Source organism: Miscanthus floridulus, chromosome 6 (assembly GCF_019320115.1).
Source record: "Miscanthus floridulus cultivar M001 chromosome 6, ASM1932011v1, whole genome shotgun sequence".
Classification (NCBI taxonomy): Eukaryota; Viridiplantae; Streptophyta; class Magnoliopsida; order Poales; family Poaceae; genus Miscanthus; species Miscanthus floridulus.
Genome location: NC_089585.1, coordinates 109,400,869 through 109,417,946, shown reverse-complemented (window position 1 = coordinate 109,417,946; position 17,078 = coordinate 109,400,869). Strand labels below are relative to the sequence as shown.

General features: G+C 44.5%; 1 protein-coding gene across 1 annotated transcript; it reads left to right on the top strand.

Moving 5' to 3' along the window:
* Positions 1–12,247: 12,247 nt before the first annotated feature.
* On the top strand, positions 12,248–14,454 carry LOC136459003 (protein HEADING DATE 3A-like). The gene is made up of 4 exons (XM_066458904.1): positions 12,248–12,492; positions 12,647–12,708; positions 12,874–12,914; positions 13,846–14,454. Exons 1-4 carry the CDS (start codon positions 12,298–12,300, stop codon positions 14,079–14,081), a joined length of 534 nt encoding a protein of 177 aa, XP_066315001.1. The 5' UTR covers positions 12,248–12,297; the 3' UTR covers positions 14,082–14,454.
* Positions 14,455–17,078: the final 2,624 nt, after the last annotated feature.

Sequence of the window (17,078 nt, the reverse complement as noted above, 5' to 3'; positions counted from 1 at the left end):
CAGTGACCGAAGTAATCCAACCGGGTACCTACCGACGGGAGGACAACAACGGCAACGTTCTTACCAACACTTGGAACATTGAACAGCTATGTCGTTTTTCCCCTAAATTTCGTCTAACCGCTTTTTAGTCAACACTTGCTCCTGTAAAGCACCCAGCCCGAATACTTTTAGCCCAGGTCGCTCGAGGGCTCCATAAGGGGACAATACTACCTCTCATTTTTACTCTCTTTTTTACTGTTACATGGTAAACAACTTCATCCCCGAACGGAAGCGCATTCCTTTTCCTTTGATTGTCCTATGTAACTTTTGTTCTTACTCCTAACCGAACGCACCCCGCCATGACCTACGGTTACGAGTAGTCGAGCCCCGCGGGCCATGCCCAAGCTCTTAAAAAAGTTGTAGCCTACTGAACTAACGGGCAGGTATGAAAAAGAAAGGACAAAAAACAAAAGATATGCTAGGATGAAAATAAGGAATGGATAGTGATTTCTATCAAAAAATAGTACTAATGTATTCATTGATACAAGAAACACACCGAGAGACAGGTAGGAAGCGAAGGGATGCCCCATGTAGGCCATGTTGACTCCATCACAAACGATGAGCATGGGTCCCGGTCGGACATTTCCAACTGGAGCTCTCCAAACCCTGTCACTCGAGTCATCAAGGTAACACTACCAAACCCCCTCTATTTCTTTATAAATCATTTTATACATCCATACGCGTATTCATTCTATACGCCCATGCCTCCTAGACGATTTGGGCCCTAAACCGCCCGGGGGCTCGAGAACTAAGCATCGCACGTGCAGCGAAATGCATCACAACGCTCCGTGTTACATCATGAAGCGGCGGTTGCCTCATTCGACATGAGCAACCATAGAGCCAGGGGAGAAAAACGTAGATGAGCCTTGTGCGTCCCTCGCCCTTTCTAGCAGACAGGGTCATCTCAACCTTCTCGTTCGATCCTAAACCTCTTACCAAGCCCACATAATCTCCATCGAGGGGAGGCCGTTAGGCCACCCGGGTCAGTCTCCAAAACAACCCAGGCATCTGCCGGGTTGCAGGTAAAGGAGCGGTGGAATGTCACAAGAGGGCTATGCCGATCCCATCATGAACGACGGACCCGAATTCCACTCGATCATACCCGTTAGCGAACTCACTGAGCGCGTCACTCGAGCCTGAGCGATTAGGACAAGCAACAAAACTCAGCCCCTCCGGTTGTGAGGAACCAAGGACGAGGTAACACACACAACTCACACCGACCCCTACTAAGGCCCAATAGGGCTCGAGGGCTCAAGACACAAAACGCCTGGGTCTACAACCCCCAACTCGCCCCATCCGGCTACGCTCCGACTACACTCCAAACACCAGGGTCTACGACCCCGAACTCGCTCCATCCGGCTATGCTCTAACTGCACTCCAAACACTTAGGTCTACGATCCTGAACTCGCCCCATCTAGCTACGCTTCGACTGCGCTCCAAAACACCTGGGTCTACGACCCCAAACTTGCCCCATCTGGCTACACTCCGACTGCGCTCCAAAAAACCCGGGTCTACCACCTCAAACTTGCCCCATCAGGATCTATAAGCTCTGGCTCGCCTGATCCCAAACTAACCAAACTAACTGCCTTGCCCGATCCCATGGCGCGCATCGACGCTAGGATCCACAAGCTCCCTCTCAACCGATCCCTAAAAAGACTAAAGCACCTCGACTGCGCAACGACACCTTGGTCAAACAAAACTTCGTCTCGACTGAAGAACACGCACACACGCCCGCTAACAAACACCCCTAGATGATTCTGCCCGAACCGCCCGGGGGCTACACCCGTGAGTGCGCTCGCGCGCACCTGCTGACAAAATGAAAACCTCCCTCGCTGGCAACACGGAAAACCCCCCAGATGGTTTTGCCTGAACCGCCCGGGGGCTCGGGGGCTACACCCGCCGTCGAGGCAAAAATCCCCCAGACGATTCTGCCCGAATCGCCCGGGTTCTCGGGGGCTCCTGTTGGGTTCATAAACCCGGGGTCCCTCGTGGACTGGCTTCCCCGTAAAGGCTCGGCCCAAGCAGGCGGCACACAACTCATGGATCGGCCCAAGTGTCTAAAACAACATGCCAGAAGGGCGGTCTAATCACCGACTGGAAGGTCAGGCCAAGGAGGAACAGCGCCCGCTTGTCGACTCCGGCCCACCTCTTCGACCGGAGCGCTCACTTCGGTCTCCAGCGCCTCCGGACGGTCTCTCCGACCGGAAGGCCTGGCAAAGCACTATCTCTGACTCCGACCCTATGTCTCCGACCGGGGTATGTAAAGACTCTGTTCACTACTCTTCTCCGACTGGCGCAACCAGGACTGACTAGGACCAACCGACCGGGGACACCCGCTCGGAAGGGACCAGGGAACAGACGGAGAAAGCAAAGCAAGGCGCTCAAGTCAAACCATGATACCAGGGACCGTACCCTGCCACCTATAGGAACAGTACTCTGCAACCGCCCTGACACAAACCGTATTGTAGACGCCGATATTTTCCTCTATAGTATTGTGGGCGCCGTTACCTCCCATACGATAAGGCCCCCCACATGCCTCTGGGCATCGACAGTGTTGTGCGTGTCGGGATTTACCGTACCAAGTGAACATGGTGAAACTCCTCACATGCCTCTAGGCTTCAACAGTATATGCAGGTGTCGACATCTACCATACCCGAAACAAGACGACGTAACCTCCCATATACAACCGACATCCAACAGTGTTGTGGGCGTCTATCATCCTCATGTACCCGCCGGCGTGGGCAACAAGACTTAGAAACATACGAACTCTCTCCATCTCACTTGTAAGACCATCCCCTTCATCTATAAAAGGGGATGCGCTCTCTTCTAAGAGACTAAGTGGATTCAAGTTCATACAAGTCATTCCAGATTCATTAGATCAACCAAGTTCACCAGCTCACAACCACAGAACCGCCAGGTTCGGACCTCAAGCACACGTTTGAACACTTAGCTCATAGAGAAGCTCCTGTCGCTCTCGGCCCTTCCGACCGAAGCCGACCGGACCTCTCGTGTACCCCATCTTTCTCCTTCTCGTTTGTAACCCCACTACAAACTTCGAGCATCTGGACTCAAAAATAAAGTCACCGACCGACTAAAACTGGACGTAGGGCACGTTGGCTAAACCAGTATAAACCATGTGTCATGAGTGCTAGACCACCTCCGATCACAACGTACGGCAAAATTATAAATATTTACTTGTTGGTCACTTTCGGCATCGACAAAATGGTTGTATGCAAAACTCTTACATATGCCGAATTAAAAATTCATTTTTTAAAAGAGTTAATATTGTAAATTCTTAGATAAAGTATGTAAAAAATTAGATTAATTTTTCAGAAAAATTCTGTGTAGATTTGTGATGTGCGAGGTGGGGTGTCGCGAGCGCGGCGCCATTTGGCGGCAAAAATCTATGTGTGGGGAAAAAAAGCGCGCGTGCAGGCCGAGAGTACGAGCGCGAAACAGAGCCAAATCACAGCAAGTATATAATGACTGGGGGCGCCTAGGTCACAGAAAAGAATTCGATCGCACCATCGGTCCTCCTCGCGTCGCCGGCTCGTTGCCATCGTTTCTCGTTGCGCCGCCGCTGGCAGCAAATCGCTAGGAGAATCAGCCCTGCTCTCATCACCCATGCCATCTCTACCTCCTCATCTCCTTGTCTCCATGCACGCGCCCATCCTCCCAGCCTTTTGGTGCTTCTGAGATGAGTTATCCTTTTCCCCTTCTCTTCTCTGTGACTTGCCAATTGCTAAATCTCTTTTTTGAGGGAGCCAATTGCTAAATCTTAATACGCCATGTTTATATTCTGTAAAAAAAACTAGTCGAGGTGACGGTTCGCCTACCGCCGCACGCGGACTCCAGGAGACGGCGAGACACGATGCCTTGATCTGCAGCCGCAACCCACAGGTCCGCAGAGGCCCAGGCGTTTAAGCGATGCGTAATAAGCGGAGAAAAAGTAGGAGCTAGGCGTCACTGGCATGTCGGCGGGCGGGCTCACGCGCGGGAAAACAGCGCGGCGCGGCCACGGGCAGGAAATCGTGAAAGTAGAGCGCGGGCGGCCACGGGCGGGAACTGCGAAAACAGAGCACGGGCGGCCACGGACAAGAACGCCAAAACAGAGTAGATAAGGTCAATCTTGTCCGTGCCCACGCTCTTTCTGCAACCCCGTCCAATCTCGATCATTCTGCTGCTGATTGCCGCCCTCATAAACTTGGAGATCGGATCTTCTGCCGACGATCTGAATATATCTGATCGAAGCCGCCGCCGCCATGCATCAGAGCCGCCGCCGACTGCGATTCCTTTGTTTCTCGCGGCTTTTCGCGGATCTGTCCGTGGGCGCGCGCCTCCATTCGGATGATCCCCAACTCTCGTGTTCGCTGTGACGCCTTTCAGGTTTCAGCCTTTGCTATCTTCTCCTTTCTTGCTTGATCTGCTACTGCTGGTTGCTCTCGGTGGAGTTGGGGTCGTCTCTGTTCCAGAACATAGGCGCTACCAGATTTATGGCAGTTTACGTCTAACTACTGGAGACTGGACTAAGAGCGAGTATAATAGCAGGCTGTAAACTGACTAAATGCTGAGATGGAGGAGAGAGGGGAGGAGAGAGAGGAGAAGCGGGCTGTAAGCTTACAGCCGGCTTGGGCACAAGAACCAAGAAAGTCTGTGAGAGAGACAAGTGGGCCATGTGTTAACTGTAAAGAGCCAACTACTATATGAGTGGGCTGAGAGAAGGCTGCAAAGAACCTTACAGCCAGCAAGCCGGCTGTATTATTAGCCTTGCTCTAACAGAGCATAGGCCCCTAGCGTTGTTGCCGGCACAGCCCTGTCCCACCAGGTGCTTATATGTGGTAATTTATCCTTCACTATATTCTCTGCAAGGCAGCAAGTTGATTGATGAATTATTGTCACAGATAATGACAAAAATGTGTTCTTTCACTTGTATAAATACTGCAATTTGTTTGTCTATAAATGTCACTGGATATACACTGCATCATTTGTGTGCTGGTACCTCTCCCAACAACAACAAAAAAAGAAATAAAAAAGAAATAAAAAAATGTTTAATCACGTTTAATCTACGTGTAGTCAACCTAGGCGCTAGATAGTGGCCGAGCGCCTGCCTGGCGCCTAGGGTTTTTTGAACCTTGCTGCTTGGTAAGAGTCAAAATTGGTTGTGCTTCTTCCTGAGTTCTCGTTTACAGCTTAACGCAGGACAACGCGAGAGTTTCGAGTCAGCCAATCAGGCTACGATGGCATGACAGATGACCCCATGTTGTTTTTAGATCGTCCTGCAGTCCATGCATACTTAAAGATTGATTAACTGTATTTAAACTAAATTTCAACTTTTTTTATATCGCAACTCGTGGAAAGTCAGCCAAGTGCTAGCATGGTAAGTCTTTGATATATATTTGACACTATTTATATCGTAATTACTGGAAATTTTCAACTTAATCTTTGAATTATGATTTATCATATTATTTTTTGCATACCCTTTAATAAAATTATAGGCCAGCCACTTTCGAGTGGCTGAGTACGTTGAGAATGACCTGCCGCAGCTAGACTCCAACATATACCAGAAGAGAACGATAACTAAAACTACTGTCTGTTTATTTTATTTTGGACTGTTGAATCTGAAATAGAGAATGATAACTAAAACTACTCTCTGTTGCAAGCTTTCTCCTGAGTTAATTTTAGCCAAAGTTAGGTAGCATGATTGGTGCTGCTATGTATCCGATAAAGTTGGAATTTTTCTATTAGATGTTTACACTAGTGGCGCATGTATCAGTGCACCTTTAATTGGTTGAATCGCCTGCTTTCAGTAGGATTTTATTACTACCTTGTTGCTGCCGTTTCAATTTCTAGGACATGTCCAATACTTACATTTCTTGGAGATTGATTTCTGAAATGTTGCTGCTTTCTAGTTCAATATATAGATATTACTTTTGGCTCTTGCATGAATGTAGTACTCCTGTTAGGTAATTAAAACATGAATTGAACTTCTTGTTCATCAGTGTAGGTTTGCCCATGACTGGACAGCGTACACGTACTTCAGACGATGAGGAAGATGACTATTAATACGTTGGAGATGCATATTATAAGTCAATAAAACGGTTTGTGGCCTTTTCAGCAGCAGGGAAGTCAATGTGAGATAATTGCATGCATGGTTGAATTTCTCAGGTTGTGCACTTGCTTTGGACATGACAACAAGGGACTTCCAATCTGCTGCTAAGGTGGGTGCTACCTTTTGTAGTTTTACAGAGTCTTGGAGTTATGTTAATTTATGCAAATCATCTTTTGTGAATTGCAATTGAAAGTAGAACATTTTTTTTGTGCGCTTAGACTTCTTCGTCTAATTTAATTGTTTGAGATTATGCTTTTCTAGTCCTACAGTCTCTTAGCATTCTGCAGATTATTTATGTGCAATTATTTTGTCTCTAGAATATGTCATGTAGAAAGGCTAGAGCTGTAGCAAATATAAGAGTTTGAGATTATTTATGTTTTGCAATCTGGGTACCAGTGTGCTACCTATCGCATGTGCCTCAATACATATATACATGATGAACGAGATAAAATTTACTGTCTTCTAATTATTTGGCATGCTCTTTGTTTTAGGGAATTGATTGAGTTCTCCACTTCCAAGGTGGGGAATCGTGGCCATGTCAAGCACTCAATTTGTTACGTTAAAAAGTCTGGTTTTGCTTTGAAGTTATTGTAATATGATTTATTACTGGCGTGATAAATACATGTTTGGGACTAAGATTTTCGGCATGTTGGTTTTGTAGTTTTTAAAATCTTTGAAGATTTTTTTTTCAAATCCGTGAGATAGCTTTACTGTATATGCTTGTGTACTTTTGCTTTTTTAAATAGTGTTTTCTAGCTTGCACAAGTAACAACCTTCATTAGCTTCTAGTTTTTTTTCTAGCATATACAAGATAGCACGTGGACATCTTCATTGTATTTGCTCCACCGTGGATCTGCTACTCTCGATCTCAGTTTACAGTGGTGGAGGTCTTCCAAACCGGACCTAATGACTATTGCACTACAACTTTAGCTATTGCAATGATTTATTTATTAGTTGCTATATGTACAGCCTTATTGCAATGCAAGCGACTATTACATACAACGAAACATATTCGTTGCAACATAGACATGCTATCGCAACCATCAAGTAAAGAGTTGCAATATCATCTAAGTATTGCAACAGCAATAAAACTGTCTGCAACGCAAATCAAATCGTGGCAACAGTGATTACTTATTGCAACCGTTCTACAATTGGTTGCTATAACACTTACTTTTCGCAACGATCTCCATACTTAGGGCCACGAAATGATTTGGGTGGCAAAAATCCCATCTACCGCAACCGAAAGTGCAAATGGTTGCAATAACACTCCCTGTTGCAATCAAATCTTATCGTTGCGACAAAAAAGCGTGGCATAAGGGTTGGAAGTTGGTAGTGACAACAAACCAATTTGCAAATAAACCAAGTCAAATACTTCCACCCCAACACCATCTCAGTGAGGTGCTTTATCTTATGTCTATGTAGCCAAGGCAAATACTACGACACTTCAAAAAATAGAGTAACAAGCATCACAACCATTCATTTATTAATTGTTTTTAAGGAAAAAAAACTATATATAAACGACACAGTAATAATTATCATAGCAATTTCATTGATAACTTCAGTTACATTCCACAGTTGTACAATAACAAAGACCTATCGAAGACTATTGGATGTACAATAATAAAGACATGTCGAGTATAGGTACATCCCATAGTCGAGTCTGGAGACAGGCAGTATAAGCTAACGACGAGGCAGCACCTCGCAAAACTTCCACCAGCATCTCAGTGAGGTGCTTTACCTTCCCTGCTGCTGCACCTCTCATGGTCGCAAGCGCGAGAGAGATAGAGGCAAGAAGAGGAGCATCTCAGTGAGTTGCTTTACCTTCCCTGCTGCACCTCTCATGGTCACGAACGCGAGGAAGACAGAGGCATTTACCTCTCACGGACGAGAGAGAGGCAAGAAGAGGAGGTGTGGAAGAGAAGCGTTGACGTCGTCACTGCTGCTCCAGAGGAAGGAGGATCGCCAGGGCGTCGGGATGGTGAATCAACAGTACAAGAAATGCGCAGGGCAAACCAGGGATACCAAAGTGCATTGAGTACCCCTTGGCTTGCCCAAATAAGAGAACCCCCCTTAATTGCAAAACTTTCAGTAGCACCTAGATCGAGCAGCCCCCGCTGCGCCTAGATGCTAGTAGTACCCAATCTTGAAGGCCTTCTCCCAATGTCGCTGCTGTCGCCGAAGGAGTTGGAGAAGGAGCGCCATGGTGATGAAGAAAATATAGATGGCCGACTGGGATAGCTTTGTCTGTATCTATCTGTATCTAAGGAGGAAGGAGCGTGTGGATTGCCAGGAGTGTGTGGATTGCCAAGAAGCGCATCTAGCCTCGGCTTAAATAGGCCAACCTTGAAGATGGAGAAGCAGAGAGGAGCAATTAATACGCATCAGGGAAGACGAGGCATACTCCGTAGGAAAGTAATGGTGATGCAACTGTGCTGTGGGTAGTTGAGAAATGGGGAAATAACTCACACTGAATTTACTACCGCTGGTATACCAAATGGTCGTGTAGGGCCGACGGCCATAACACCTATCCCAGTCGGCTTAGCTTTTCATACGACAGAGAAAATACCACTGCCACATCTATTGTTAACCCGTGGATGGTAGAAGTTTCAATGGCTGGTTTCATTCCTTACTAGGCCTCCCTATTAGTCCAATAGGCGGTGGAAGTATCACACCGTCGCTTCTATCGCTACGGCAGTGAAAGTGGCGACATTGATATATCAATCTATAGTAGTGAAAGAACCAGAGAAGCCTGTCAAGAAGAAGAATAGAAAGAGGTGGCATAAAAAGAAAGAACCGTCCTCAACATCGTCAACCCTGGATCCTGACAAGGCCTCGGAGGTGGAACAAGAGAAAACACCCCCGCTCAAGGAAGAATAACCTTGAGACCCCCAAAAGGTAAGTTTTCTATCCCTTGCATATTTATCGCATTTTAGTAGTTGCATCTCATATTTAAATGCCAATAAAAGTTTGCTTTGCATTACATGATTAGTTAGTGCATTCAGCTACTCTATGTTAATAAATAAAGTTCTGTAGTAGCTATGCATGATAGGATAGGGTTTGCATTTTAAAAAACATTTAATAATAATGAATAAGTTATCTAGTAGTAATAAGTTATCCAGTTAGTCTTTTATGCATCATTCTAGTGGTAGTCAGTTAATAAAGAAAGAATCATAGAGCCGCCAGAAGATATTCCAACCTATGCAAAAGGCAAGCTTGGGGGAGACGTCTCTCCCCGCTCAGGTATAAAAATCCTAAACCCTCTCTTTACATTCATGTTTTACAATACCAATGTCACCATCCATGATCATAGAATGTAGAGAGGAGTGCCCTGAAATTTATCTTAAAAGAACTCTGCTCTAATAAAGATGATAAATTTGGAGATGATGAATAGTTTCTCTATGATAATTTGTAAAAGCTTGTCATACAACCCGATACTTCTTAAGTTTTGAGCATGATGATTTCGAATTCATCTTAAGTTTAATGTTTTTGTGGGTTGCAAATGCTAGAACCGAGTCTAAGTTCTTGTGAGATATGTTGTAGCCAAGATTAGAGTAAATCTTTGAACCTATCTGAGGAATGGTAAAAACAACCTAGGGTTTTTCTTTTCTGCTTCTGAAAAAGGCTTCTATAGATTATATGCTATGAATAAGATACTGTTTGCAGTACATCAGTCAGATCCAAGAGTTTGCATATCATGCTGAACCACTATCTCATCAATAACCACAGATATATTAAACATGTATGGACTATATACACATTGGTAGAAACAATTAATGCCCGATTTCCTTGTTGGATATGTATGACAGGCAAATTACTAGTATCTTGCTGCATAAAAATATAATAAAAATAAGTAAATGCACACCTATATTAGGCATATCAGTGCTATGACTATCAACATCTTCATCGGAAGTTTAATATTGTCCACTCAATAAGGATGACAAAAAGAGAGAAATTAATGTTCAGATTGTTGTTCTCTTCTTCTTTAGCCTTTTACACCTTTTACAGAATATTGATTCCTTTTACTGGAAAAGTGGAAATTTTTGTACAACATTGTTATCTTCGAGAGAAAAAGAGATGCTTCCGCTTTTCGGCTTTGAAAGTAGTCATGCATGGACTATGAACGACAACTACTCTTATGTATCTATGACGATATCAGATATTGTGCTCAATCATTCAACCACAACCACTACCGAAGTGCATTCAAAAGATTGGAATCATAAGAGAACCAATGTCAGAAGTTTTATGCAAAGGCCGGCGTTGGATACAATAAAACAATATCTAGTTCACCAGCATAAAATCTGAGCGGTAAGAAGTTGGTATACAGAGTCTACATGTCTTTGTAACATTTACTCGTAAATAAACCTAATTTTGTCGCCAATGTAGCAGAGAAATCCAATTCATGTTGCTACCTTTTCATTATTGACCTTCCCATTTTTCTTAATTCAATTAATCATAATAAGCTAATGCATGCATTGTAAAAAAATATATATGGACATGCATACGTTTTTCCAGGTATCATCTCTTTATATCTGGTATGTTTCCACTCCCAATGCAACTTTTAATAAGGTATATATGCATATTTTACCCTCCATGTGAAAAAAGAGCTAGTAGATTCTACTTGCTTAGCATTGGATCGAAAGAAAATAGAATATCGATATCCTTATCATGAAAAGAACGAAAGTATTTGTCGACTTTGGAATACTAGTTGGCTAGCTAGAACGATTTCACTTTCACAGTCCAAAATCTAGCATATGCATGATAGCATAGAAAGACCTGTGCATGCACCGAGATGGCCTGCGGCTAGATAAGCTGCCATATGAAGCAAGCTCATTGCGTGGCGGTTGAGATCCATAAGCTGTTTTGGGAAAGGTACTCCGTAAAATATAGGAGAAACAAACACCGGCATGGAACTATATATAATGGTTTTCTTTATAATGTAAATATAACGAAAAATGGTAGAAACAATAGAAAGAAAGTTCTCTACATGATCCACCTAGCCCCACCCAATTATAGCCAATAGCATACAATAAGCTTACTACTACCTGAGACATGTTTTATTGCATAAAATAATAAAAGGCATTCATTTAACTTCTTGGGCGAAGCCCTATCAAACACTAACTCAAGAAACGGCTTCGCGAGAAAAGTTCTAGAGGAGAGAAGCCATTTTTGTACTAGAAGATGAAGCCGTCTAAACGTGACTTCTCTGGCTTCTTGAATAATACTCCTCCATCCCATAATAAATAAGTTTCTAGAAGTTTTTAGACATATTAAGGACGCTCGCAAAATACACATGTGCCCTCATCTCATTTCCTTTTCTGAAAGACATCTCTTTAATTTGGCAGTTATCGTTTGCATGCACCCATGATTAGCTTCCGTATTAGAAGGCAATATTCCATATTTGTGTAGAATATTATTTTTTAGACAAATTTTAAACCCTAGAAAGTTATTTATTTTGGGAATGAGGGAGCATGTTGCAAAGAACCCCTACCAAGCAGGGACTAAATACAACAAACTATGGGCTAGATTGAGGATCCAAACAAGACTTGACTAATAACCTAGCTAATAAAAAAACTAGTAGCTAGCTTTCCAAGCTGACAACTAGTAACAATTAACTTGCTAGCGTAAAACAATGTGATGATATGAGGCAACAACAAAAACAACAATGTGATGACAAAACCTAATGAAACCAGTATGTCTTATATATCAATGCATCAAAGGCACAAGAAAATTGAAGTGTTAAGCAGCAATATTAGTTATCCATGTTTCCTAGGCAGAAAAGAATCCTACAACCCAAGAGAACAAGTAGTCAATGAATGCATAATTAGATTGTTGGACATTATTTTTCTCTAGTAAACCAAAACAAGCATATAACGGCACAATGCTTTACGTGTAAAACATGTAAAACTCCTCGCAAATGAAAAATAGGAGAAACATTTACACTAAAACATTATGCATAGCTTGAAACAAGCTCCGTTCTATGCAACATGAATTGATGCTAGTATCTTATCTTTCCAAAATGCGTGACCATGACAACCACCATACGCACCTATAAGTACTTCATGCTTGGACCTGGTTTCTCCAAGTCGACATTGAGCAAGGCAAAAACCGCCAGACAAGACCAACAACAAGTTGTCCTTGTTCTCCAACAAATGTCTGAGGTGGAACCATTGGTTCTGGCTCATGTGATACGAGATGTGTTGGATTCATTTACACCAACTATACCCCTTAGAATAACCTACAACAATAGGCTACTTCTCGCAGGTGTTGAGCTGAAGCCATCCGCAGTTGTGAATAAGCCAAGAGTTGATGTTGGGGGCACCGACCTCAGGGTGTTCTATACACTGGTAAGCAAATAAATATGATGTGCTTCTGTCATGTGGAACCATGACATCATCCACTAATAAACCTTTTATATATTGTCAACATGACTACAACAACTGAAAGTTTAAACAACTCAATCTCTTGTGTTCTAACTTATTGGTTCTTCATTCACATAAGGTATTAGTTGATCCAGATGCCCCAAGCCCAAGCAATCCATCACTGAGGGAGTATTTGCACTGGTAAGTTCATTATTGGTCAAATGGCAGGTTTGCAATGTCTTTATTAGCTTTCCTAGTAAACTAAATAGCTTGAGTGTTGTCCTGCCACGACACACATTATAGGTTACCTTTTAGATATTTCTTCCTCTGATATCCTCGTTTTAATATATTTTGTGCTGCATGCAGGATGGTGATAGATATTCCAGGAACAACTGGAGCCAACTTTGGTATGATCCCATGAAATCGTCTTTTTCATCTATATTCTCAGTTGTGTTAACTGACTCACAATCAACAAAACTAATCTATCACCTTTTAGTAGTTACAATGGCCCTAACTAGGAAAAACGGTTCCTTGAGAAGTTGTATAAATAGAGAAAAACACGGTCAAAATAAGCTAGTATGACTCTTGCAGCTTCGGCGTTCTAGTGCAATGAAAGCTATTGGGAGAAGTGTGTTCAAAAAATCCTCAGTTGTGTTAACTGACTCACAATCAACAAAACTAATCTAGCACCTTTTAGTAGTTACAATGGCCCTAACTAGGAAAAACGGTTCCTTGAGAAGTTGTATAAATAGAGAAAAACACGGTCAAAATAAGCTAGTATGACTCTTGCAGCTTCGGTGTTCTAGTGCAATGAAAGCTATTGGGAGAAGTGTGTTCAAAAAAAGCTAAAAAAAGTGTTGTTTGGCTTCTAGTTTTAGCTTATTTTGTCCATAAACGGCTTATAAGCCATACCAAACGAGACCAATTTAACATGGTAACAGACCCTGTGTTTAGGTGTGGTGTCTTTGATTTTCCTAGTAGGTAGTCCGTTTCAAATTTGAAGTCATTTTAGGTTTGTCCTAAATTAAAGTTTTCTTAGATTTAACCACATTTATATACAAACATCAAACAAGATCCATTAGATACACCATAAATTATATATGTTTTGATAGTGTATTTTTTTGGTGCTCTAGATATTAATATATTTTTGTATAAACTTAGTCAAAATTAGATAGGTTTGACTTCAGGATAAAACTAAAACAACTTACAATTTGAAATGGAGGGAGTAGAACAAAAATCTATATATCATATACCAAAAAGGCTAAAGTTTATTTTTAGCATTGTGAACAAAATTGAGTTCATAAATATAATTTATACATATATACAAAATACTTGCAGGTCAGGAGCTCATGTTTTACGAAAGGCCAGAACCGAGATCTGGTATACACCGCATGGTATTTGTGCTGTTCCGGCAACTTGGTAGGGGGACAGTTTTTGCACCAAACATGCGACATAACTTCAACTGCAAGAACTTTGCACGTCAGTACCACCTGTACATTGTGGCTGCCACATATTTCAACTGTCAAAGGGAAGCAGGATCTGGGGGCAGAAGGTTCAGGCCCGAAAGTTCGTAAGGAATAACAGATCACTACTACAACTATATATTGCATGCATGATCGTCGTCCTACAGAGTATAGCGATTGTTATAAAATAATGTGCATGGAACTAATACCAAATGCACCCCTAATGTCTGTTACACGCAACAATATATATAGCTCTAAGCCTCTAACTACCACCTCATATGTACTACCCGTATTTACAAGATCAAGAATTTAGTACTCCGCAGTGCTTTCACACCCGACTCTTCGGGTCTGCTTGTAGTCTGCAACGGTTTCTCATCAGTATACTATTTGTAAGTTGTAACTATTGCTATTCGATGATCAACAAAGATACTAATTAGCATGGTTTTCCCCCGCTATATATCATAGTGTCACGAGATACCACACCCTGCTGTGACCCATCGCTGCTTTCGCTAATACTCCCAACTCTAGTTGCCGCTAGCTGTTCATCTCCACACGTGGGCGGCATCCTCGACGGCCGAGAACCCTCCAAAACCAAACGTGCCATAGCGCCCTTGAGATCGAGCGCGGCAGTGCGCTAGGCGCCACTGCCCTTGAGCGTGACTGCGTGACAGTCCTCCAGCGATAGGCCGGCCAACACAGCCACATGCGCGGGGCTGCTGATACCCAACAAGAGCGAGTAGTGGCGCCGCCGCCGCCGCCGCCGTCCTCAGACGCGAGGGCGAGATTAGCTGCTGCTAACGTGCCACTGCACCAACAGGGGAAGACGGCGACGTTATGCACGGGCACGGCACGACCATGCACGAAGCCGCCGGCCACAATGAGTACGACTACGAGCGCGGCGGCGACATCACCGACCGACCTCCATGCACAGGCTTCCGGTTTTCACAACGTGAAACCGTGAAGGCCGCGGCCCGCGGCCCCTGTGCCTGTCGTACTTGAGCTCCTCTCGTCCAACTACAACTATTAGTTTTTTTTATGAGAACAAGAGGGGCATGCCCCTACTGTGATTTTATTGAAAGAGTTCTGAAAAACTTATACAAACTTACATAACAAACAGAGCATAGAGGAAGCTGCTCAAGAAACAAAGAAAGAAATAAAGAAAATAAGCCAACTAAGAGAAGTTAAACTAGATTGCTTAACCATTGACTAATAAGGGGGAAATAACTTTTTTTGCGCGATAGAGAAACAGCGCAAACTCTGACTTGAAGAACCTTTTTGCCTGATCCAAATTAGGCTGAATCTGACTGAATATTAAGTCATTCCTAGATTTCCAAATGGTCCAACACATGATGAGAATAACTTCCATAAAGAAAGGCACTCATTTGCACCTTAATCCTTTCCAAGTTTTGGAAAACGTCACGGTGGTCAAAGTCTGAACCTGAATCCAATTCCAGCAGCAGATAGCAAACGGGAAATTAAAGAACAAATGAGCCAAGGTTTCTTCAGTGGGTCCAATGCAAAGAGGGCAATTGTAGTCTTCCAGGTCCATGTTTTTTCTCCTTAGGATATTTCTTGTGCTAAGCCTGTCCTTTAACAGAAGCCACCCAAAAACCTTTATCTTACTCTGACGGGAGTTTTGTTGGTCCCGAGATCTCCTGCATGGGTGAGCCGACCGCTTATCGACGTTCTCGCACACACACTACGGCTGGAGGTAGAAGAGGGAGCGAGAACAGAGCGCGCACACACACAACACAAGCATCAACGTTGGCCGGAGCTCTACAGAGGAGATGGCAAAACTGAACTCACTCATTTCACTGAGTTACAGTGGAAAGCTATATATACAACTCTACCAATCTAATCCTAGTACACAGACATGCCAGGCTGCCATACTGCTACAGTGACTATATGTGACAGCAAGGAGCCTTTCGACGCCTACCCCTGCTGTGGCTACAGTGCGGCAGAGGAGCCTTTCGACGTCTGCCCGTGCCGCGGCTACAGTGCAGCAGCAGGGGAGCCCTTTAGGCGCCTGCCCCTACCACGCGTACAGAGGGAGAACAGCATATTACTTTACAATTCTTCCCATAATCCTGCTGTAACCCTAGAACCTCCACCATGCCGATCATCTTCTTCAACTCCGTGAACCGAAGACGGCCGAGTGGCTTGGTGAGGACGTCCGCGAGTTGTCGACCAGTTTTGACGTACTCGATGACGATATACCCTCCATCGACACAGTGCCTAAGTAAGTGGAACTTGACGTCGATGTGCTTACTCCGGTCGTGGAGAACCGGATTCTTCGTGAGGGCGATGACGGGCTGGTTGTCCACCATCAGTGCTGGTGGGTGAGCTTCCACACAGGTCAGCTCGTCCAGCAGCCGGCGCAGCCACACAGCTTGGCACGCCGCTGTGGGCGCCGCCACGTACTCTGCCTCGCACGTGGACAGCGTCACCACCTTCTGTTTCAGCGACAACCATGAGATTGGAGCCGACCTGAGAAAGACGAGCACGCCAGAGGTGCTCCGCCGGCCGTCGATGTCGCCCGCCATGTCTGCATTGCTAAACACAGTGAGCTGCAGCCTACTTCCGCCAGTCTTGGGGAAGACGATCACCTGATCCACCGTCCCCTTGACATAGCGCAGCAGGCGCTTCACCGCGGCCTAGTGATCCTCTCGAGGATCCTCCATGAAACGGCTGACATAGCCCATGACGAACGCAATGTCCGGACTCGTGTGGACTAGGTAGCGCAGACCGTCGACGATGCTCCGGTAGAGTGTTGCATCTACCTTCGCCGCGGTACTGGCCTTCGTCAGCTTCAGCCGCTCCTCCATCGGAGTCACGCACGGCTTGCACTCAGCCATGCCGCTCCACTCCAACAGCTTCGAGGTGTACGCGCTCTGACCGAGCGTGAGCGCCTCCTTCCCCTGTCTCACCTCGATGCCGAGATAGTAGGAGAGCGCGCCGAGATCGCTCCTTCGAAAACGAGCCACCATCTCACGCTTGAAGCTATCAATGTCCTCCACACGCACGTCGGTGACGATCAAGTCGCCCACATACACGCCAACGACGAGCTCCTCCTTCCCCTGTCGCCGCGTGTAGAGCGCGTGCTCGATT

Excerpts from the sequence above, each read along its gene's own strand:
- LOC136459003 (XM_066458904.1), top strand. The coding sequence starts at position 12,298 with ATGTCTGAGGTGGAACCATTGGTTCTGGCTCATGTGATACGAGATGTG. Across the intron at positions 12,709-12,873 it reads CTGAGGGAGTATTTGCACTG|GATGGTGATAGATATTCCAG; the intron begins GTAAGTTCATTA and ends TGCTGCATGCAG. Across the intron at positions 12,915-13,845 it reads AACAACTGGAGCCAACTTTG|GTCAGGAGCTCATGTTTTAC; the intron begins GTATGATCCCAT and ends AAATACTTGCAG.